This window comes from Macrotis lagotis, chromosome 1 (assembly GCF_037893015.1).
Source record: "Macrotis lagotis isolate mMagLag1 chromosome 1, bilby.v1.9.chrom.fasta, whole genome shotgun sequence".
NCBI classification, from domain to species: domain Eukaryota; kingdom Metazoa; phylum Chordata; class Mammalia; order Peramelemorphia; family Peramelidae; genus Macrotis; species Macrotis lagotis.
Genome location: NC_133658.1, coordinates 187498564 through 187521810, shown reverse-complemented (window position 1 = coordinate 187521810; position 23247 = coordinate 187498564). Strand labels below are relative to the sequence as shown.

Genomic DNA, 23247 nt, shown 5'->3' with positions numbered 1-23247 from the left:
AATGGGACATCCAGTTCCAGATATGCAAAAGGCAGTTATGAGTAACATGACACTGGAGCTCAGAAGAGATGTTGGGGCTGAATTTAGAGAGCTGGGAATTATTGGTATAGAGATGAGAATTGAGTCCATGAGAGCTGATAAACTCAACAGGAAAGATAGTATGGAGCATTAACTCGAAACCAGATCAAATAAGACTCATCACCTGCTTTAATGTAATTGTTGAGTGTAGAATAGGATTTTTTTTTGCAAGGCAATAGAGTTAAGTGACTTGCCCAAGGTCACATAGCTAGGTAATTATTAAGAGTCTGGGAGCAAATTTGAACTCAGGTCCTCCTGACTCCAGGGCCAGTGCTCTATCCACTGATGCACCTAGCTGCCATAGTGATTTTTTTCCCCTTGTCAAATAGTTTTTACATTTTTAAATACAATAAAATTTTAGTTTAAAATGTAAAAATCATTCCTAGCTGAGGTTATATAAAACCAGGTGGCCTATTTGACCCACAAGAAACAGTTTGATGATCCCTGCTGTAGGGGAAATAAGAGAAAAGGATTGAGAATATAGTCCTTGGTAACATCCAGTTATTGGGCATGAACCTGGATGAAGAAGATAGCAAAACAGACTGAGAAGTCGTCAGTCAGAGAGAGCAGTGTATCAAAAACTTAAAGGAGGAAATATCCAAGGGGAAAGTGTTATAAGCAATGCCAAAGATTTCAGAGAATTGAAGAAAGATAAGAACTGAGAAAAGGTCAATAGATCTGGCTAAAAAGATATCTTTGGAGAGTAGAGTTTCATTTGAATAATGAAGTCAAAGGGTGTTAGAATAGAGTGAAAGGATAGGTACTCTAATTGTAGATGTTTCTCTCAAGGAATTCTGTCATAAAGGAGAAGATAATTATAGGATGACACTAAGTAGAATGGTTAGATAAAGTGAGAGTTTAAGGATGGGGGTGAAATGTGCATTTTAAAGGTACCAGGTAAGTATAATAAAGATACAAAGAGAAAAATGATATAGAGAGCCTAGAATAGAAACTTGGAAAATGGGGGCTGGAAGTGAATCATAAGGATCCTGCATTATAAAGAAAGAAGAGTAGAAGATAACCAAGAAAAAAAATTGTCTAAAGCATCAAATGTCAAAGAAGTAAAAAGGCAAGATGAGAAAAAAAAGTCATTAGGTTCTGTCATAAGGACAAAATTAATGTTCTTGGTGAGAGTTGTTTCAGTCCAGTGGTGAGGACAGATATTATAAAGTGGTAGAGGGGTGATTAGCTAGTAAAGGAATAGAGGCAAGGAGTCTGGAGTACTCTTTCTAGGTGGCAATGTAGTGGAAAATAAGATGATACGTTCAGACAAGAGAAGCATCAGAAGTCTTTTTAAATATGCAAAGGAGAAGAACTAGTAGAGAGGGAGAAGTTGAAAGTCAGAGAAGAGACTTGATATAGGTAGATACTACTATCCTACTGGTGCTGCACTCTCCTCAGGCTGTTTGTGAAAAGTGTAGAACTGATTCTTGTCCTATTCTTGTCCTCCTTCAGTTAGAGATTTTCAAAGAGCTAGTTTTACTCCAAATGTACTTACTAAGAGTTTTGCAGATATCACTAACAGCTTTAAATACAACAGATGAGAAGCTGACTCTTAGTCTCACAGTTTTCATGTTTGGCAAAAGCAGGCGTAACATTTTATGCTGGGGTGTGAAAAGCAGCCTTGCATCTGCCTGGACACCACATTTGTCCAGAGTCCAGTGTGTTTTTAGAAGCCAGCAATGTTTTTGTTCCCACCAAAGAGCGAAATCTGACCAATCTTGAGCTATATCTGAAAAAACAAACAAACAAAAAAAACCCATGATGAACAAAATGGTAGTAATTAAAAACACAAAGGGTAATTTCAAAATCAATTTTATTACATGAGAAAATCAACCAGAATGTCAAATTTTGAGTTTTATAAGTATGTCTATCTATTCTATAATCAATATTATTGACATATCAATCTATCAATCTATCTATCTATCTATGGGAAAGAATTGTAATAAGTTGTTGCTTTCACCTGCTTTTTTATTGATATTTTATTTTATTTTTCCAATTACATGTTTCAACATTCATCCACATGCATATGCACATTTTTAAAGTGAAATAAATAATTTCCTTCCACCTTCTCTTCACAGCCCCTTCCCCTCAGTGACAAAGAGTCAGGTGAATATTTTACATAATTAGTTATTTTCAATATGAGGAATTGGGATTAAGGGAAAAGAAACAAAACCTGAGATAGGAAAGAAATATACAAGAGAAATTTTTAAAAAGTGAATGTAGTTTCACTTGCTCTTCTACTAGAAATGATGAATTTGTTCTAAATTATTCATAAACATTTGTCCACTAGGCCCTACTCTAATGGTATACATGACATCATATAGTCATCAGATTTCACTGTGAAAAGATCCCTAGAGATGTTATCAACTATAACCCTAAAACTGGAATATACATTTTGGGAAATGTTTAGCTAGAGTTAAGTTTGAAAAGCAACCTTGCTTGGGAAAGTAAAGAAGGTTTCAAAGACTATGACTGGCCTCACTGGCATTGTTTTATACCAACTTATCTAATAAGTTACTCATGAAAACAAAAATTCATTTTGATCAAACTAGGAATTTTTGTAAGAAATTGCAAAATGGTATTCCAGTTAAAATACAGAGTTTCTTATAGAATTTATGAGTGGCAGAAATTGAAACACCATCTATTTTAAGGCATTACTTAATCACAAAAGCAAACTTAAAGAAGTTTTGTGAACAAAAGGTAAATTCACCTTGAAAACTCTTCCATGTGGAAAATCAAATTGCCCCTTACTTCAATGATTTAAGGATCTGTTGCTACCTATTACTGTGGGTATTTCCTTCACAGAACTCTACACTTTAAGAGTCTCTGTGATTTGCCATGTCTGAAACATGCATTACTTTGTGAACAACCTAGTTATTAGACTTTCTTGAACTCAGCTAAGGTGATTCTTGGATGACTGAGGCAAAGCATTCAGCCCAAACTTAAATTTTCATCTTGGTAGAACTTTCCAGACTTTATGTTCCCCCATCAGCTCCTTCAAGGGTCCACTTTCACCCCCCTAAAAATAATGACAGTATCAATTCTCTTTATTCTTTAGTTTAGATAATATAGTTTGTTTTTTTTCCTCCAGCTCCTCATGAGTGGAGCTCATCATTTTGCCATCATGAATGGAGCATAAAGTCATTGTTATTATATTTTCCATTTTTTAGCCCAAAAGAAAAAAAAAACATATGGGGACAAATTTGGTGCCAGGACCTTGATATTTATTACCATTCTCAGTATGCTGATGAGGTTGACATAGAAGTAGCTTTTTCCTTAAAACTGAAATTTCTTCTAGCTCCATCACTAGTGGAAAAATTCTAATAGAAGAGTTGAGAGTACCAAGATCTGGTTGTTTTTTTTTTTTTTTAAGAAGCAATTGGAACTAAGTGATTTGCCCAGGGTCACATAACTAGCAAGTGTCTGAGGCCAAATTTTAACTCAGTCATTCTGATTTCTGATTCTGGTGCTCCATCCACCACACCACTTAGTTCGCTCTCTCTCTCTCTCTCTCTCTCTCTCTCTCTCTCTCCTTAGCCCCCCTCTCCCTCTAGAATTACTCTTAACTTTTTACTAGGTAGCCTATCCCTTAGTTTATCTCTCTGCCAATTAGGAAAAATTGTTTAATCAACAATGCTGAGAATATAAAAGGACATAGAGACAATGTTGCTTTGCAAAAAGATGAAAGCAAAATGTTTTTTATTTGTAGAAGACATGATAGAGCAGTCTTAACACTCCTACCTCTTCCTTTCCCACCTCCAACATGTTGTTGCTTTAGCAACATCTCTGACTGAGCAACATTAAAGATGCATTGGCTTTTTCTGAGTTCTATAATGAGCAGAGAATAAAATTGGCTTCCCTTCCCCACAGAATTATAATTGTCAGAGATAAGATAGGATGGAAAAAATTAATTAAAGAATGTTTCATGGTTTACTCTTATTATATAGAACATTGAAAATTGAGATCTGGTCCCACAGTTGTGACAAGTTCAGATGTTTTTCTTTAAATATTTACTTAGCAAATTAATTTCTTGCAAACTTTCATCTTAAGAATTCTGATCTATGGCCCTGATGTTGCCTAAGGTATCAATAGGAAATGAAATTAAAAAGCAGGGTATGAGGGAACAAGGAAACAATACAAATCTTATGGATTTTCTTCTTTCTCATAGCTCCTGATGAGGAATTCCTCTACTTCCTTCTATAGGTGCATGAAGATATGGCTTCTCTCCAAGTCCATTATAAAAAAAATTCTCATCAATTAAAAAAAAATTCATGATGATTGAGTTTCATATTCTGTATACAACCACTTTAGAAAGTAAACTCTTAGTAGGAAACTTACTCATGATGCAATGCCAAATCTCTCCTTACTGTTAACTATTCTGGGGGTGGCATAGTGGACCATAGTTCTAAATTTGGTCAAAATTATTTATTTTAAGAAATGTGCTCTAAATATTGAGACATAATATATTGTTAATCACCCTCAATGAAAGTACAAATAGTAAAATCAATATTATATCATTTTAACTACCCCATAATGGGACAAACTACCTTATTTCAGTTAAAGAATAACCATTCTTCTGTCTTGAAACCTTAAAGTCAATTTGATTCTTCCCTCTTTCACTCCCTGTCATCTAGTCTTTGGAAATGGTTATCCCATTTGCCCCCTCCTCTTCATTCATCCTGCCAACTCTATCAATTAAACCTTTATGACCCTCTCTCTGAATTACTGGAAAGACCTCCTATCTATCCCACAAATGAAGACAAGTTTTTTTGTGTGTCATTCTTTTGTTCAAAAACCTATAACAAGACCTGTTCAATTAGCGTCACCCTTCTGTCTCAAATACATATGTGACTTGACCTTTGGCTAGTCACTTGATCTCTGCTTACCTCAATGTCTTTATTTATAAAATGTGATGATAAGAGCACCTAGCATCTACCTCTCAGGGTTGTTGTGAAGATGATAATATATATATATATATATATTATATATATAATATATATAAAACAATTGGCAAATATGACATACAAATGCCAGTTATTATAATAACGTCATTGTTGTTGAAGAAATCAAAATTGATGTCAAATGATCTACCTATATTTTCAATGTGAAAAAATTAAGAACATCTACAACCACCCCTCCTGTAATCTTCCAAATATGAACTGTATTTTAATTGTGAAAAAAAGAATTCTAAATAACATAGTTTACTTTATAAGAAATATACATTTATGGATATGGTATTTTTGGAAGTAGGCTTGAACTACAATGGTGGCTACATGAATGAAGATGATACTTATTTTTTTTAAGGCTTTTTTTACAAGGCAAACGGGGTTAAGTGGCTTGCCCAAGTCCACACAGCTAGGTAATTATTAAGTGTCTGAGACTGGATTTGAACCCAGGTACTCCTGACTCCAAGGCCGGTGCTTTATCCACTATGCCACCTAGCTGCCCCAAAGATGATACTTATAAGAGAGATTTTGTAAAGGGAATGATAACTAGATGTGTTTAATGGTTTGGATATGTGAGGTGAGTAAAAATTCAAGGATGATACTGAATATGGGAATCAGTATTCATCTTTTTTAATCGTTTCCTTCTTATCATGTGACAATCCATAATCAAGTTGGAAGATTCAGTCTGCTTATAGGGAAAAACAGACTAGACTACAAGGTTCCAGGATAGATGAAGATTCAACCTTCTTCTTTGGGGATCAGATCTGTTCCCAAAACCCTGGTTCTTACTAAAGCTAGAGTGCTCTGTGGAAACTTGAACTTTCAGAGATCAAGGATCAAAATATGTTTCAAACATTTATCACAAAAATGAGTTCAATAATAGTTATCCTAGTGTTGCTCAAGCTTGATTTTATTTAATATTACTTTGATTACTACTTCACTGAACAAGACCATAACCAAAATGCAGACTGAACATCTTGATTCTGACCTGCTCCACAAGAATGTTTTAGCTAGTTTCAGTACTCTGGGCAAAATTTACTTAGACTTAAGTAACAAAACTTTTTTAAAAAAAAATTATTTATTTAAGGCAATAGGGTTAAGTGACTTGCCCAAGGTCACACAGCTAGGTAATTATTAAGTGTCTGAGGTCATATTTGAACTCAGGTCTTCCTGACTCCAGGGCCAGTGCTCTATCTGCTGAGTCACCTAGCTGCCCCTCAAGCAACAAAAGTTTTTAAAGGAAACTTTTAAAGGAAAATTCAGTTGGGGAAGGACCAGAATCCTTGTGATTGAAGATACAAGGATATCTTAAAGGCCATTGTTTGGAGCCTATGACAGAGGGAGGAATTAATTATTCTTGTTAATTATATTTGCTATCTAGGTGCTGAGCTAATTTGTCTCTATGGTGCAGAAAGGTCTTTGTGACTTTGTGAACCATAATGTCCATAGTATTCTTGACCAAGATACTTGAGTAGTTTGCCATTTTTCTTCTCCATTTGCCATTTCCCTTTTCAATGCTAACTGCCTTTGTTATTCAGTAATATTTTTTAGGTTGTTTTTTTTTTTTTGCAAGGCAACAGGATAAGTGGCTTGCCCAAGGCCACACAGCTAGGTAATTATTAAGTGTCTGAGGTTGGATTTGAACTCAGGTACTCCTGACTCCAGGGCCGGTGCTCTATCCACTGCGCCACCTAGCTGCCTCTATTCAGTCATTGTTTAGTCATATCTACCTCTTCATAATTCCATTTTCCTTGGCAAAGATATTGGACTGGTTTGCCATTTCCTTTTCCAGCTCATTTTACATATGAAGAACTGAGGCAAACAGGGTTAAATGATTTGTCCAAGGTCACTCAGTAAGTGTCTGAAGACAGATTTGAACCCATAAAAATGAATGTTCCTGTCTCCTGGGTCAACACAAATATCCACTGTGCCACTTAATTTTCCCTATCAGCTATTAGCACCTTCTAAATTTTATTGACTTCTGATAAAGCCCTGATTCTCCTATATTGCTTAGGGTTCTGTTCCTTACTGAAGCTGAACAACAATCTAACCAGTCACCCCTACTTCTGGTCATTGATTCTGAGTTAGGATCACTGAATTCACTCTTGTCCCAACCAAGACAACAGAAAACTGGGAGTTAGTTGCAGTTATAATTAAAATGTCTCTCACATTCAGTCCTTTCTTTTCCATTTTCACTGGCAGAAAATTAGTTTAAACTTTCATCACCTCATAATTAGATTATTGCAGCAATAAACTTATACAAAAGTGATAACCCTGCTTCCAACTTCATCTCATTCTTCACCTTCCCATTCTTTAACAGATCAAACCTATGTATTTTTGCCAGATTTTCATAAAACATTTAACTGCTAATGAATCTCTTGGGCTTATAAAATAGTACTTCAAGCCTATTCATAATTCATTTTCTTCCTTCATATTAAAATTTATCTCCCTCTACTTCACAAACATGAAACTTATAACTTCAAACAATAGAGGCATCTAATGAAGTTCAAGAGGAACAAACCCTAACCAGGTCATCATGACTCCTGACTCTGCACATTTTGTTCCTACTGATTCCCCTCACTTAGAATAACCTTCTAGATGCTGTGCCTGTCCAGATCCTACCTTTCCTTCAAGGATATCCTTCCTCTTTCACCTTTGTCAGGAGCCCTTCCTGGAATGCTCTGATACATAATGATTTCTCTCCTCTCCAAATTCTCATAGAACATGCTATCTCCACCCCTCATACTGGCTTTAAATCACTTGCTTCCTTGTATTGTTACATATCTGTTTAACAGATGCCATACTCCCAAATGAATTATAAACTTTTAGAGAGCAGTCACCATGTGTTATGATTTTTTTGGTATTCCTTTCAGTGCTTGAGCTAGTACTAGATACAAAGAAACAGAGGTCATCCATTTTTAGTTCCTTTTTCTCAAATTCCCCATTCTGTCCTTATTTGCTTTAGCCTTAGAAGAGGTGGCTTTTCTCCTGGACAACTTCTGTCCTCGATCCTAACCCCCCTTCCAGATTTTCCCTTTTGATTATTCCTTCTCTTTCCAGGACAGTGGATAGAGTGCTGGGTCTAGAGTCAGGAAAACTCTTCTTTATGAATTCAAATCTGGTCTGGGAGACTTACTAGCTGGTGACTCTGGGGCAGGTCAATTAACTTTGCTTCAGTTTCCTCATTTGTCAAATGATCTGGAGAAGGAAATAGAAAATCCGAATGGGGATATGAAGAGTAAAAATGATTGAATAATGTGTAAATAAAGGACTTTATTTTTATTTGACCTACTGAAAAAATTTTCTGTTTTCTTAATTCTCACAGGGGACTTTACAAAAACATCAAAATTTTTCCCATCCTTAAAAATCTTCACTTGACTTTTACTATCCCCCAAGCTATCATTCTATTTTTCTCTTCCCTTTCACAATTAAACTCTTAGGGGAAAAAACCCAAACAAACCTCTATTTCTTCACTCCTTAGTCTCTTGCCATCTGTCTTCTGTTCCCCCTACTAAAATGAAATTGCTCTCTCCAAGATTATCTATAATTGACAAATTAAATGGATTTTTTCCTCAGTCCTTCATCTTTCTTGATCTCCTTTCAGTACCTGGCATATTGTGTGTGTGTGTGTGTGTGTGTGTGTGTGTGTGTGTGTGTGTGTGTGTGTGTGTGTGTGTGTGTTTTACCCTATTCTCCCTGTACATTCCTCTTTTCTTCCTTGACTGCCCCTTCTCAGTCACCTATCATCATATAAATCTTGACTTGCTATGTGTGGATGTACTACAGGGTTCTGTCTAGGATTCCCTTCTCTTTCTATATCTTGATGATTTCATTAGTTTCTACTGGTTCAGTAATCATCTCATTGTAGATGACTCCTAATAACACATCTTCCTCCTTTGGCATTCTCTTCTTGCTGACATTTTCTCCTCAATATCCCAGAAGCATCTAAAAATGTCCAAAGTAGAATCCCTTTTCCCCTAAACCCACCACTCTTCCTGACCGTTCTCTTTCTGTTAAGTATACCACAATCTCTTTAACTTCTATATCCAAATATTTGTCAATTTTTGCTGATTCTCTGAATAAAATCTCTTACATCATCTTTTTTCCACTTATACCCTCTGTGCCCTCATCAACATTATTCTAATAACTTGTTCGTTGATCTTCCTTATTCCACTTTCCTGGCTCCAATCCATCTTTCACACAGCTGTCAAACTGGTATTCCTAAAGCAAAGATCTGACTCCATTACTCAAGAAGCTCCCTACTCTCCCTATGATGAACTCCTGTTTGGTATTTAAAGCTTTTCACAGTTAAAGTTTGTAATAACCAGAGTCTGTCTGTCTATCTCTTTCCTCCTTCCTTCCCTCCCTCCCTCCTTCCTTCTGTTCTCTTTTTCTAGAGGAAATTTTGCAGTTACTTGCCCAGAAACACACAACTATTCTATTCACTGCACTACCTAGCTGCCTCCAATGAGATATTAAGAATGGGTCATAAGTGGAGATGATTAAACTAATCCAAATAAAAAAAGGATAGTGGGTCTAATTCAAGAGAGGTAGAAAGATCTATTTTGAGAAGAAACCTGCACGTTCAAATATTGTATGGCTAGTTAGAACAAGTAGGACCAAACTATATAGCTATGTAGTAAGTAGAACATCATTAATTCTTTGTGAATAATCTTGTCTTCAAAAGTGACTCATTATTCTAGTTTAAAAATTTTGTTGCTATATTTTACTTTTTACATCATTTCCATTCCCAAATATTTCCCTCTCCACTCCCTTCCCCAGAGGGTTATGCTCTGTAACAGAATTTGATGAGGGGGAAAATCCATTTAGTAAAACTATGAAATCAATCATATCTTATAGTATATTCAATTTAATGCAATTTTTAAAAAATCTCCAATTAGATATATTTCTTCTTAACATGAAACTCAAAGCTCTCTACTTACATTACACTTCAGTCAGAATGAACAGTATATTCCACGTCTTTCAAAATGCCTCCACCACTGTCTCTGTCTTGCTTTTTTATCTATCATTCTCTCACTATTTTGTATATCTGAAAAGGCTTACCTTATTTTCTGCTCTATATCTTGATATCTTATCTATCACTTCAGGTCCAGTTCAAGTGCCACATTCTTTCTTGTTCACATTCCTCCCTGGTTGAAAAACACTTTTCCTTTCCCTTTCTCTTCTTGCTGACATTTCCTCCTCAATATCCCATAGGCATCTAAAATTCAATATGTCCAAAATAGAACACCTTTTCCCCCAAACCCACCACTCTTCCTGACCTTTCTTGTTCTGTTAAATTTACCATAATCTTTCCAATCACCTGCATAGTGTTTTGTAAAGATGACTCACTCTAAAATATTATTTGTGACACTCCTAATTACAATCATGTCGCATAGTTGTGTATATTTATGTCTTCTTGTTAGACTGTAAAGTTCATGAGATAAAGGACTGTCTTAATAATGCTTGTAATTTTCTCCAGTATCCTACATATTTAATATTTGATATTAAATAGGTGTTAATAAATGAATTATGGTTTTATAACACAGTAATTCCTCTTGTAACTTCTCTAAATTCAACTAAATCTTTTGATATAGAAGAGTTTCTCCAGAAAACAGAAAGCATAAGATAATTTTGTTTGCCTTTCAAAGTCTTAAGGATAGTTGTGAATGTAGATTAAATAAAAATGGTCCTATTATGTAGCCAGTTTTCTATAATGGCTGTCAAATGGAATACTAAATAGGAATACTAAAAGGACTCAATAGTGTCATCTAAAACTGAGCCTTAAGATTTCATTAAGGAACAGCTAGGTGAGTTCAAATCCAGCCTCAACCCTGTTGCCTTGCAAAAACAAAAGCAAACAAACAAAAAAAGATTTCATTAAGACTTTCTGAATCCACTCATTGACTGAAGAAATCACAATGAAAAAAAATTTGTTCTGGAAGTGGTTTCTAAATGTATCATTTCAAACCCAAATTAGTATTATGGTCATCTAGGATGGGAATCAGCAAACTATTTATTTATGAGTACAGCAAGTAGGACTAAACATAAATTGTGAGGTCCCTGACAGCAGGGATGTCTTTTGTCTCTTTTTGTAAAGACATAACTTAGCATAACTTAGCACAGTGCCAGAGCAAAGCAATAAATGTTTATTGGTTGACAGACTTGTTGATGCCACTGGAAGAATGAAGGTATAGGTAGAGAGAAGAAAAAGAGAGGTGAATATGACAGAAAATGAAGTCATTGCAACCAACAATGGCCGAGGATGCATGTACTCAGTACTAGAAACTAAACAACATTCTGAGGTTTGGAGGCTATCCAATTGTCTTTAGCAAAATCTACTACATAGGTCACCAACAGCATCAGTCTCAATATTTCTAAAAGCAAAAGCAGATATAAAGTCATTATTATTATTATTATAGTATCAGTTTTAGGTTTCTGTAAATCTGCAACTTCTCATTTAATTTGTCCACCTGTGTAAATGAGTAAGCCAATATTTTTCTCTAACATATTTCTTAAAATAGCTTTGTAACTGAATGATCAGATATGAAATCCATAATATTTGCCTTTGAATACAATAAAAGGAATTTGCTTTAAAGTTGGCTTACAATGAACAGTTCTGAAAATAATTTAAAAGATCTGGACTATTTTAGAACATCCTGAGAAAGAGGGGGACGGGGCAGGACTAAAATTCTTTATTTTCCTTTTACAGTTGACTTGTTCATCAGAGATTAAACGAAATGAGCAGAGCACTGTGTGGCACTATCAGCTATCATTTATAAATTTGGTTCTATTTCTTTGGGCTGCATTTCCTGTATGACCATTTAAAAAATTCTAGAATTACTTGGCAGATAGAACAGGATAGAGCACACTTCACTTAGTGGTTAGATTTTCTGGCTTCATTTCATCCCCAAATCTCTGCTTTTTGGCTTGCTTGCAAAATTCATGATGAAATCACTGGCAGTGAAAACAATATGTTTGCTGCTCTCCTACATACCTTTGGGCCAATTTTCTCCTCTGTATGCATCTGAGCAATTCCTATTAAACTTCAACAGGTACAGACGGGTGAATTGGGGCACTGTAAATTATATAAGTAGCTGAGGCAGCCCAGGGCTGATAGACTACCTGAACAAAAATCTCTCTGAATGTTGACAAAACTACAGGTCATCATGAATCAAATCAGACAGCACCTGGTTATCAGACCTTATCACTGTATGACTAATATAAGTGATATTACTAACACGTCTGAAGCTATCCAATATAAGAGAAATATATTTTGGGGAGATGATTGTACAGAGCTGTGATTTTATAGGTTTGAGGGTATGGCTGAGTTAAAATTATCAGCCAATGACTAATCCATACCATCATTGAGTACCCACACCAATGAAATGACAAATCTATTAAAATATTGAGCATGGTGTGATGATTGAACATAGATCTGATTACATATATGAGAAATAAAATAGCATAATCAAGTGAGAAGTGAAAAACATATTTTGTTCATCGAGACCTCTAAGCTGTGCATTTGAAGGAAGAGCAATTTTTTTACAAATTTTAGAAAACTTTAAAATTAACTTACTGATTTGTTCTACTAGCTTGAGCATGACTCCCCCAATATGCAAATCTCCAGATACTCTAAGTGTGAATTCTTTTTGTTCCTCTTCATACTGGTGATCCACACGGATAATAAGCTCCCAAGAGGTGGTTCCATAGTCACTGGAAGAAAGCATCATGGCAATACAAAAACCTACCAAATAAAAATAAAGTTAATGTATTTTTAAAAGACTATTATGATAGATCAATTTTTCAAATTCATGCCTCTAAGCTTGTTAATCTCTTATCAAACTTTTCAATGTTCCCAATTACTTAGAATATTCAATTTGGAATCTTAATTTTAGGCTGTCTACAACCATCTTTCACTATTCCTTCTCCTCACCTCCCCTTTCAAATAAGTTCTGCCTCTCTCATTTACACGAGCAATTCCATGCTTTCTCCTATCATTCTTTAGTTTGGTATGATCTATACCAGTTAGCACATAGCCTATTGAAGCCCCTTGAGAGCAGAGATCATTTGATGGGTCTGGCTAAGTCAATACTTCTTAGTTAGCTAGTTAATCTCCAGAAATAGATAGGTAATTTAATTTGTTGGGCATTGGGGAGGTTTGTTCTAGAATGGGCAGCCCAACTCAGTTTCCATGTGCATGACCTAATCATCAATTACATTCCTTCCTTTTTTTACTACCTGTTCTCTAAATATCTCTCATTAGACTAAAATTGGATATGAGGAAAATAATCACTAAATTTTAAGATCCATTATTGTCTTTCAGTTCATTTAAGAAAGGGAAAGTTTTCTCTTCCTATGCTCCTGCCTTGCTTTCTAGTGGAGATTACCTTTCATCTGTTGTCTCTATATATTACTAATTTCTTCCTGGGATTATGATGACACCTTCCTGACTGTGAAAATTGAACAATCATAATATAAGAGAACAAAAGTCACTTCTGGTCTGTTATTATTATAATAGCATGCAAACATTAGTGATAAGACAATTGACAATATATTTTGAGCATTAAGGGTACTATAAATTGTGCACTTAAATTGTGAGCAATTTATTCAGCAAAATGCTATTTTTTTGGAAGAACTATTCCTGTGAATTGTGAGGTGAATAGAATATTAGCAATAAATTATGTGAAGAGGGGCAAGTATAATAAAGGTTACATATTTTTTTCTTCATTGAGGAAGCTGTGCTTATATTTAAATAAATTGTTTCAAAATAACAAAATTTTTGGAGAAGAGAAAAACTTCTAGTTGGGCATATGGGGTAGATTTTAGTCATTAAGATCACTTGTTTTTTTATATTCAGGCCTCATGGTCAGAAGAATCCAGTCACACTCCTTTTCTACTAAAAAAAGCTTCTAATGTACCTAATTTGAGTCAGATACTGGAGGCAAAAGGAAATTCCAGTTTTCCTGGAGTTTGCAGTCTAGAAATTTAAGGTAGTATTTAAATAATTTGATTTTTAAACCTTAAGCTTATAACCGTATTTCAATGAATATGGCATTTTCCCACAAGCCTTTCCCCACATGAATCAGAAGTTCATTCAAAGTGTTTCAGTTCAATGTGATTTTATTAAGTACTTTCTATGAGCAAGCCCTAAGGGATAGAAGAACAAAACCAGCAAGTTCCGGTCTTCTACTCAGAGATAAAGCACGTACTCAGATAAATAAATACAAAGTGTAGACAATGGAATATGAAGTATTAACAAGCCATTTCAAGGGAGGGCCCTCTATAACAACTGGGTTCAGGCAGCAGGGGCAGGAAGGGAGGGTAGAATTAAATAGTCCTCTTGAAGGAGGCAGTTCCTGAGTTGTGCTCTGAAGGAAGCGAAGATTCAATAAGGAAGACAGATTTTTTTTCCCCCGGCTTTAAGGACATGTAGTTCTCTTCTCCCTGCCCCCCCCCACCCCACAAACACCTCAAAGTACACAATTATGAAGTGAAAAATGACTAACACTCTGTTCTCCTTTAGAATTACTACCCTAATCCTACCCTGAAATCATGAGGACTTTTTTTAAAAAAAAAAAACAAGCAACTGTCATGTTGAAGGAAATATATTAAAGCTCACCTATTTAGAGTAGGTAAAAAGTTTGTCAGAGTCTAAGTAGCTTGTGGAACTATTTAGAAGAGTCACCATCTCAAAGAAAGCCCCAATAGATAACAGACACACATACACACATATATATCACACGTAACAAAAATATATATTATAAATATATGTAAGCAGACACACATATATACACATATACATAAATGAATGTACAACATACTGGCTATATTGAACCATTAAGGACTGAACAAAATTTTGTTGATGGAGGAAAAGCTAATAGGCAGGACTTTGCCAGGACTGACTAAATCTTCATATGGTAAAAGTCTTCAATACACTAGCATCAAGTTAACAAATAGTGCTTGTTTACACTGTTTTTCTTTGAGTCAACATAAATGCTCCTCCTATCCAATCCAAAATGTTATTTCTTTAATTAAGGTGTTTAAAGAAACAAAATTCTGCAGGTGATTTGGTAACATTTTAATTTGTGCCAAGGGAGCTAAGACCTAACTTTCCCTATGACCTTATTTTCCCAGTCTAAGGGATCCAAACCATGTTCTATTTATGTGAGGAATTATTATTTTATTGAAACAAATTTTAATCTAAAATGAGAAAATCTGGTTCCCCCACATTCCGTTTCTAGCCTTTCCTCTCAAGCCTTCATTTTTGAGTGAACTTTGAACGTAATTTCTCCCTGCAAGTTGTTACTTGTTATGGCAAACAATTCTGAGATTACTGACCCGAGGACTGTTGGGACAAAATAAACAAACAGGAGACTGTGGCATATGGGAAAAGACCTGCATCTGGAATCAGAGGACCTGGGTTCAAATCTTCAGTCTTCCTTCTTCCTGTGAGATCATGGTAGAGTCACTTACACTTTCAGTATCTCCCTTGCCTCATTTTATAAAAAGAAGGGCTTGGTTAAAATACCCTTTAAATAGAAGTCTATGACAGCTACTCCCTATGACCTGTGTGTAGGTGCTTCTTAAAGGAGTCTATTAACTTTATCCATTAGTGTTCGCTGGAAAAGTGAGAAAAAAAGGGTCCCAAAGCCCAAGTATTGCTTTTTATTCCCAAACCAGAGGATACTCATGTAAATAGAGGGGGGCAGTTCGGTGAAATCAGCAAGCTCCACTCACTGGGCCTGTCTTGGGCAGGATCTAAGGAGGAGAGCAAGATTTCTACGCTTTATTTTCATCTATGAGGTGGGATGGTAGTTGACCTATTTGAGGGCCATGGGGGTTAAGATGGCATAATCTGGCACCAAAACCCGTAAAAGACAAGAAAAGTTGGGAAAGGGATCTGTAAGATCGTAATTAGAGGTGGAGAGGAACATGCAATGCAAACTCCCGCCCCAGCTCCGCCATTTAAACAGATGAAGAAAAAGTTTAGAGACTCGCCCAAGGTCACAAGGGTAGGGCGGGCAAAGGATCCAGATTTCTCTGGGCGAGAGCTCGCCGCAGTCCCGGGCAGCTGCGTCCCTTCCCCTCATCCCGGTCCCACTGAAATCCTCTGACCCCCAAAGGGGCCTCGTCTCCCCTTCGGCGCTCACCTCCTTGCCTGTGGACTTGTTCTCTCCTGCCTCCCGGCCTCAGCTGCAGCTCCTGGAGAGCGGAGGGGAAGCCGCCGTCCCGGCTTTGGCACAGTCCCGGGGGGCTCGAGGGGCGGCAGGGGCGGAGGGCGGGCCGGCGCGCGGCAGGACTCGGCTCTGCCCCGCTGTCCCCGCCCCGGGGGCTGGGGGCTGGCCCAGCTCCCCTGGAAGCCTGTCAGTCCCGCTTCCCCCCGGCCGGGCGCGGGGAGCCGCCGCCGCTCAGGTAGCCGGCCCGTCTAGTCTGGGGCGCCTGGCAGCGCGTCCCACATTGTTCCGCGACAGGTAACAACAGGTCAGCCCGGCGAGCAGCCGCTCTGCCGCCCCCGGGACCTCCCTCCTCGAAGTACCCCGCCTTTGCGCCAGCCTGGCTGCAGCCCTTCGCTCGCCCCAGCCTTTCTAGCAAAAAGTTAGCCTGCGGGGATTGGGGAGCAGAGGGGTGGGTCCGGAGAGAGCTCACCCCCGCCTAGCCCAGCCCAGCCCAGATCTCATTCCTCTGAGGGAGCAGCCGCCTTCCCCAGACGTCTTTCTGGGCATAGGGTGGGCAAACGAGACCTCACAAGAACCCAGTTTCCCTCTGGAGATGGAAAGGATGGTTGGACCGGTTCCTCTTAGCAGTCCTCGCTGCTCAGCCCCTCCAAATTTTCTCTGAGACCTGGGGGAATCAAGGCTGAACTTCTGAAATCCTGCCAAAGATGCACCCTGGTAATTCAGGTTTGGCTACTTTGCTCACCCTCCAGTCACAGGTTTTCACTGAATTCTTTCTAGAGGGCTCAAAAGCCAGTTTTGTTTTGTTTTGTTTTGTTTTGGCAAGACTGGCTCCACTCTTGTCAAAGACAGATCCTTTCTTCGAGACCGAAACAGGTTGAAAGGGCAAATGACCATTTTCATATGCAGGAGGCTGTTCTATTGGGGAGAGGGTGGAAAGGAAAGAAAGCTAAAATCCCATCTGAGGAACAAAATGACGTGAATGCCCCCCCTCTCTTCCACCCCCCGGTCTCACCCATTTGTGAGATGTAGTTCCTTTCAGACGGGAGGGGAGCACCAAAGCAGGGAAATGCATCACACTGCTTTGTCAACTCATCCTCTATCCCCCCCCCCCCCACCCACACACCAAAAAAATCCAAGTAATGACTCCTAATTTCCTGTGATGGCTCATCCAGTGCATTTACAAATCTGGACAGCCCCGTTCTATATTCGTCACTCACCACTCCTCAATCCCTTCTATAGAGCTGATCCGTCAATGTATACAGGTCTTTTGGAGAGCTGATCTACATCTAAATGGAGTTAACTCACTTTTGACTGAATCCTGCCGTTGTTAAAGCAACTAGATCATTTTCAAGTAGGCTCCCCTGTTCCACTGATTTAGCATCAGAGATATACTAAGCAGGTGGCTAGATATGAATTCATGTTAGAATAATGAAAATTCGTGCGAATTATAAAATAATGCTAGGTTACATTTAATAAGAGGTTGAAACATAGCTTCTTAATCTTCACTATACACTTACCCATCACTGGTTGGGATGTGCTGTGCTGTTGTGTACTATATTATCAAATATTGTGCTCATTTTTTTAAAGAAACCCCTAATAAAATGGACAAAAGGAAGACAACTTCAGATAAAAAACACTGGTAGCATAAAAAGAAATAATTTTATTACATCTGAATAAAATTTTATGTATTTGAATAGTATAGATGTGATCATATTAACTTTAAATGGAACAGGAGGTTGGAATGGCTGGATCTACAGTACAAAATATTATAAATATGTTGAAATAAAAGAAAAAGCTAAATTTGTGTTTTGTAAATAACCCCAAGAAACACCAGGGTTATCACAGTAAATAACCAATGACAAATATGTATTAAGTGCATACTCTCTCCTAAATTCTGGGGATTAAAAAAATAAATTTTGGAAAACAATTTTGAATTAGTCAAATAAAATGACTAAGATTTCTTATACCCTTTGAACCAGAGAATCAATTATTGGACTTATATCCCAAGGAAGCTATGACATTAAGTCCCTATATACACTCAGAAATATTTATAGCAATGCTTTTTTTTTGATATCAAAGAAACATCAGTTGGGAAATGAATAAACAAACTATTATATGAATATGATAGAATATTTCAGGGTTGTAAGGAATAATATATGATGACTACAGAGAAGCATGGAAAGATTTACATGAACTGATGAAAAGTGAAGTAAACAGAGATAAGAAAACAATGTACACAGTAACTTTAAAAACATAAATGGAAAGAACAGTCACACCAAAGAATCAAAAGTGAATGCATCAAAATCAAGATCAAGCATACCTCAAATGAAGAGATGAGAAGACACTATCAACCTACCAATAGAGAGAAGACTGGAATTAAGAGGGACTTGGAAAAATATTCTTGTAGAATTTAATTGGGACCTAAAGGAAGCTAGGGGAGCCAGGAGGCAGAAATGAAGAAGATTCTTTTCATGAGGGACAAACTGAAAATTCTCTGAGCAAGGAGATGGAATGTCTTGATGGAAAAGCAGCAAGAAGACTAGTGTCACTGAACCAAAGAATATTTGGGGGAGTGGACTGTAAGGTTGGAAAGGTAGGAGAGAGCAAGACTTTGTATGCCAAAGGATTTATATTTGAAGGTGATGGGAATTCACTAGAGTTTATTGATTAGAGTTTTTAAAAGTTATCAGAACTTAGATTTCTAAGATACAAAAAACTTCAACCTTAATTTGGTCGTGCAGTGGATAGAGTGCTAGGCTTGGAGGTAAGATCTAAGTTCAAATATGACCTCAAACCCCTATTAGCTGTGTGACCTTGGGAAAGTCACTTAAGACCTATTTACCTAAGTTCTTTTTTCTGTAAAATGGGGACACTGGAAAAGGAATGACAAACCTTGTCAGTATTTTTACCCCCCCCAAAAAAAACCCAACCCCATGGATAAACATGGGACCATGTAGACAAGGATACAGCTGAACTATAACGACAAAGGATTAAATACTATTATTAGTGGGAGGTAATGCAGAATACATCAAATACTAACAGGTAGTAACTATTAGAGGTGGAATTTGAATCCAGATCCTTTTTAGTGCTCTTCTATTCTAGCTCCCTAGTAGCGTTAAGAGAACAAGACGGGGAAGTATCCTGGGCATTTATACTATTTTATTTATGTATAATAGAATATAATTTATGTTTAGTAAAGATGTAGAAAAGATGCATGAGAATTCAGAGGCAAGTGAGATCACCTTTAATCAAGAATTATGGAAAACCCTGATGGATTTAGAAGCTATGTCAGGCATTCAAGAATGGGAATGTTTTAAAAGAGTACATTTTCCTAATTGGCGAAACAATGTAGTCAATAAAAGGACATATGGGAAAAGTGAATGTTCCAGTTTCTAGAACATAGAATACAAAAGAGGAGATGCATTAAAAAAAAAAAAAAGAGTTGGAAAAAGGAGATTGCAGCCAACTTGTAGAGGGTGGAGCTTTAACTAGGTATTTTTTTCACTTGGGGGAAAAAAAAACAGTTGGAGGGAGTGGCAAGGAAAGGAATTTCGACCAGGGTGCCACAGTGCTGTGAGAAGGGACTGATTACCCTCTCCCCCAGTATATGTTGCCCTTATCCTCTAGGGGTAGTTTGTAGGGGATAAGGGGAATTGAAGCATGACCCAAAGCAAAGGGACCGTGGAGATGATGGGAAATAGGATGGAGAATCATAAGGTGAGACACTGGAATGGTGGAGGGAGAAGCCTGCCTCCACAAATGCACTGGGTGGCAAAGCCCCATGCACTTAATGCTGGTGCTTGTTCTGTACTTGAAGTAGGACCTTTTGAATATGAAAGTGGCATTATCAGAGCCAGGTAATGGTATGGTTATTTTGGTAGGGGCTGTGTAGAGTGGCTTCAAGTTAGGTAAGACTAGTTATAAGAACATTACAAAATTTAGGTAAAAAGTAATAAGGACCAAGAACTAAGTTATGGACAGTAAAAAAATGGAAGAACTGTCTGATCCAATTTTGTCAGTGGGTCTAGTCTGAAAATCTTTTATATTTGAACTTTTGAGTTATGTGATATTAGTTTTCTATATTAGAAATATTATATTCATTATATCTTGCATATTGAGTTTATGGATGTAAACTCAAGTTAAATATAAGCTTCTGTTCTTGCCTTTGTAATTTTCATTGCTTAGCACAGTGCCTTGACCATAGATTAATAAATGTTGTGGCTTTGAACTAATTGAATAAAGAATCCTTAGGGCTATAGTTTAATAAAGATTTTGAAAATATTTGAAAACCAAATTTAAAAGTAATTTGATCATTAGAGGTAAAAATAGGATTTGATTTTAATGAAGAACTCTGAAGTTATATCTTTTAGTTTTTTTTTTCAAGGCAAATGGGGTTAAGTGGCTTGCCCAAGGCCACACAGCTAGGTAATTATTAAGTGTCTGAGACCAGATTTGAACCCAGGTACTCCTGACTCCAAGGCCAGTGCTTTATCCACTACGCCACCTAGCCGCCCCCTGAAGTTATTTCTTACCTTGATAAAACTTGCTAGCTTCAGGGTAATGGCACATGAGAGAAGAGGCATTTGTATTTCTCTTGCCACTTTTTTAACATACCTAACACCACCCTAATAGACTACTACTACAAGTGCAGAGAACTGGTGAAGCAAGCTTTTTACAAATTGCAAAATGTCATTTTTGAGAAGAGAATTCATTCAGGATCTTGCTTGCAGTTTGAGAGATACTAGTTTTTTTTCCTTAAGGTTCCCAATTTAGTTGAAAATATACTAATTAAGCTAAAGATTCAATATATTTTAAATTTTAATTTCCAAAATCTCTTTTAGCTTTGTTATTCATTATACAGTTCCCATCAGCTTTCTTTTATCAGATTTCCTAGGATAATAGGACTTAGTGCAATAAGAGACCTTAGAGGAAAATTTAATCCAGTTCCCTCATTTTATAGGAAAGTGAGGCCCAGAAGGGATAAATAGACAACAAGTATTTAAAATAAAATATCAGGCCGAACAAAACATGGGCTTTTCAAAAGGCCTAAATTCATATGGAGCTTTATATCAGTTTTGTTTATTGGAGAAATTTGCAGTCAGAAGATTTGAATTTGAAACCCAGACTTGAATCCTTGTCTAAAAGATCCCAGACTTCTTGGGTCACTTTGAGCAAGTCATTTAACCTCAATATTTCAGGTAGCTTTTTATGCCTGTAAGTTTCAGAGAAATTGTTGAGTTTCCTTAGCTAAGAGTTCTTTCTAGTAATACTAATGAAATCACAGATTAAGACTCTGTCTCAAGTCTGGGGAATCATGGCTATCAAAGGATGATAATATTCCCCAATCTCAAGGAAACTCTAAATACAAAAATATAAATGATACCAATAGTCAGTTATTTATAACTGTATAAATTGACTTATGGGTACTTGTAGAGAGGTGAAGGTTTTTTTTATTTTCTTTATTTAAGGCAGTGGGGCTAAGTGACTTGTCCAAGGACACACAGCTGGGCAATTATTAATTGTCTGAGATTAGATTTGAACTCAGGTACTTCCAACTCCAGGGCTGATGTCCACCTGAGTTCAAATGTGACCTCAGACACTTAATAATTATCTAGCCGTGTGACCTTGGGCAAGTCATTTAACCCCACTGCCTGGCAAAAAACCAAAAAAAAAAAGCTTTGGTTTAGTCAAGATAAATCCTTAGCATGTTAATTAAAATCTGTTCAGCTTAGCCCAAATGACACAACATAAGTGAAGAGTTTTGCAAACCTTAAAGGGATATGCATTTGTGCATATTATATGTATCCTAGCTATTGTTATCATTAGTTATTATCATAAAATATTATGAACAAAGAAAGGATAGCAGAAATAAAAATACTTTTGAGTACTTGAGAATTATTAAGTAGGGACAAATTCCTTTTGAATGGTGTAGTGGAAAGCATACTGGTTATTTGAGTCACAGGATTTGAGCATGAATACTTTCTCTGCTATTTGTTACAAGTGTAACCTTGGCAAATTATTTAACCTCATTAGGTCTCATTTTTCTCTTTTTAAAACATTGGGATACATCATCTCCATGATCCTGTCCTTCCATGATCCTTCTGTACCATGCAGTATGTTTTTCTGTTTTTACCCAGTTCCTGGATATTCAAGGAGAATGTTGGCACATTCAATTGTATGTATTGGAAGGGGTGTACTAGATGGCTAGTTTGGAAAGCCCATTGTTAATTTTTTTTTTTTTTAGATTTTTCAAGGCATTGGGTTTAAGTGGCTTGCCCAAGGCCACACGGCTAGGTAATTATTAAGTGTCTGAGGTCACATTTGAACCCAGGTACTCCTTACTCCAAGGCTGGTGCTCTATTCACTGTACCACCTAGCCACCCCCATAGTTAAATTTTCAATGCATGCATTTACATCTCATAAATCTGCAGTCAATTACAAATAAAAACTTGATTTATTGTTTTGTTGATTGTCTTAAGAAAGTGTTAATAATGCAGATTAAATTTAAAAGTGTGTGTGCATACATTTCCTTCCTCCCTCACCTCCTCCTCCAGCCCAATTGTTAAACATTTACAGGCATACCTGGTAGTACTGTATAAACATTTCTTGAGCTTAGCAGGAGTGCAGTAGAAGGTTTAGGGAATGAAGTCATCACTTGAGGGTAGGCCTGGTATCTCTAGGCTAATAATAATGATGATATTAGGGATAATGATAACAATAATAATGATAACATATTTATATAGTGTTTTAAGTTTTAACAAAGTACTTTATGTCCATTATTTCATTTGAGGCTTCTTACCCCCATATAACAATACAAATAGTCAATTCTGGCTATTTTCAGTTGGGAGGTTAGAGCACTAATCCCCTTTCTCTACAGTAAGAGGTCCCCTCAGTCTTGCAGACTAGGCTCAATCCTGAGGAAACCCACCTAAGGGTGGGAGTAGGGGATGTTAAACTCTTTTTTATTTGTGCTCTCTGAGTTTTTATGGTTAGACCACCGAACTCTAGGAAAAATCACTTTAAGTTTTGTTCAATATAGG

General features: G+C 36.9%; 1 protein-coding gene across 3 annotated transcripts in view; it reads right to left on the bottom strand.

The window, feature by feature from the left end:
• Nucleotides 1-16318, bottom strand: part of FERMT1 (FERM domain containing kindlin 1) — a 61934-nt gene extending 45616 nt beyond the window's left edge. For 2 of the 3 annotated variants that reach the window (XM_074209485.1, XM_074209486.1), the window contains exons 1-3: nucleotides 16181-16318; nucleotides 12607-12774; nucleotides 1577-1810 (exon numbers count right to left, since the gene is read on the bottom strand). In XM_074209485.1, coding sequence (XP_074065586.1) covers nucleotides 1577-1810; nucleotides 12607-12760 — 388 coding nt within the window. In that variant the 5' untranslated portion in view covers nucleotides 12761-12774; nucleotides 16181-16318. The remainder of the gene's footprint in view (nucleotides 1-1576; nucleotides 1811-12606; nucleotides 12775-16180) is intronic. The other variant, XM_074209484.1, reaches the window with a different exon arrangement.
• Between the last annotated feature and the right edge of the window lie 6929 nt (nucleotides 16319-23247).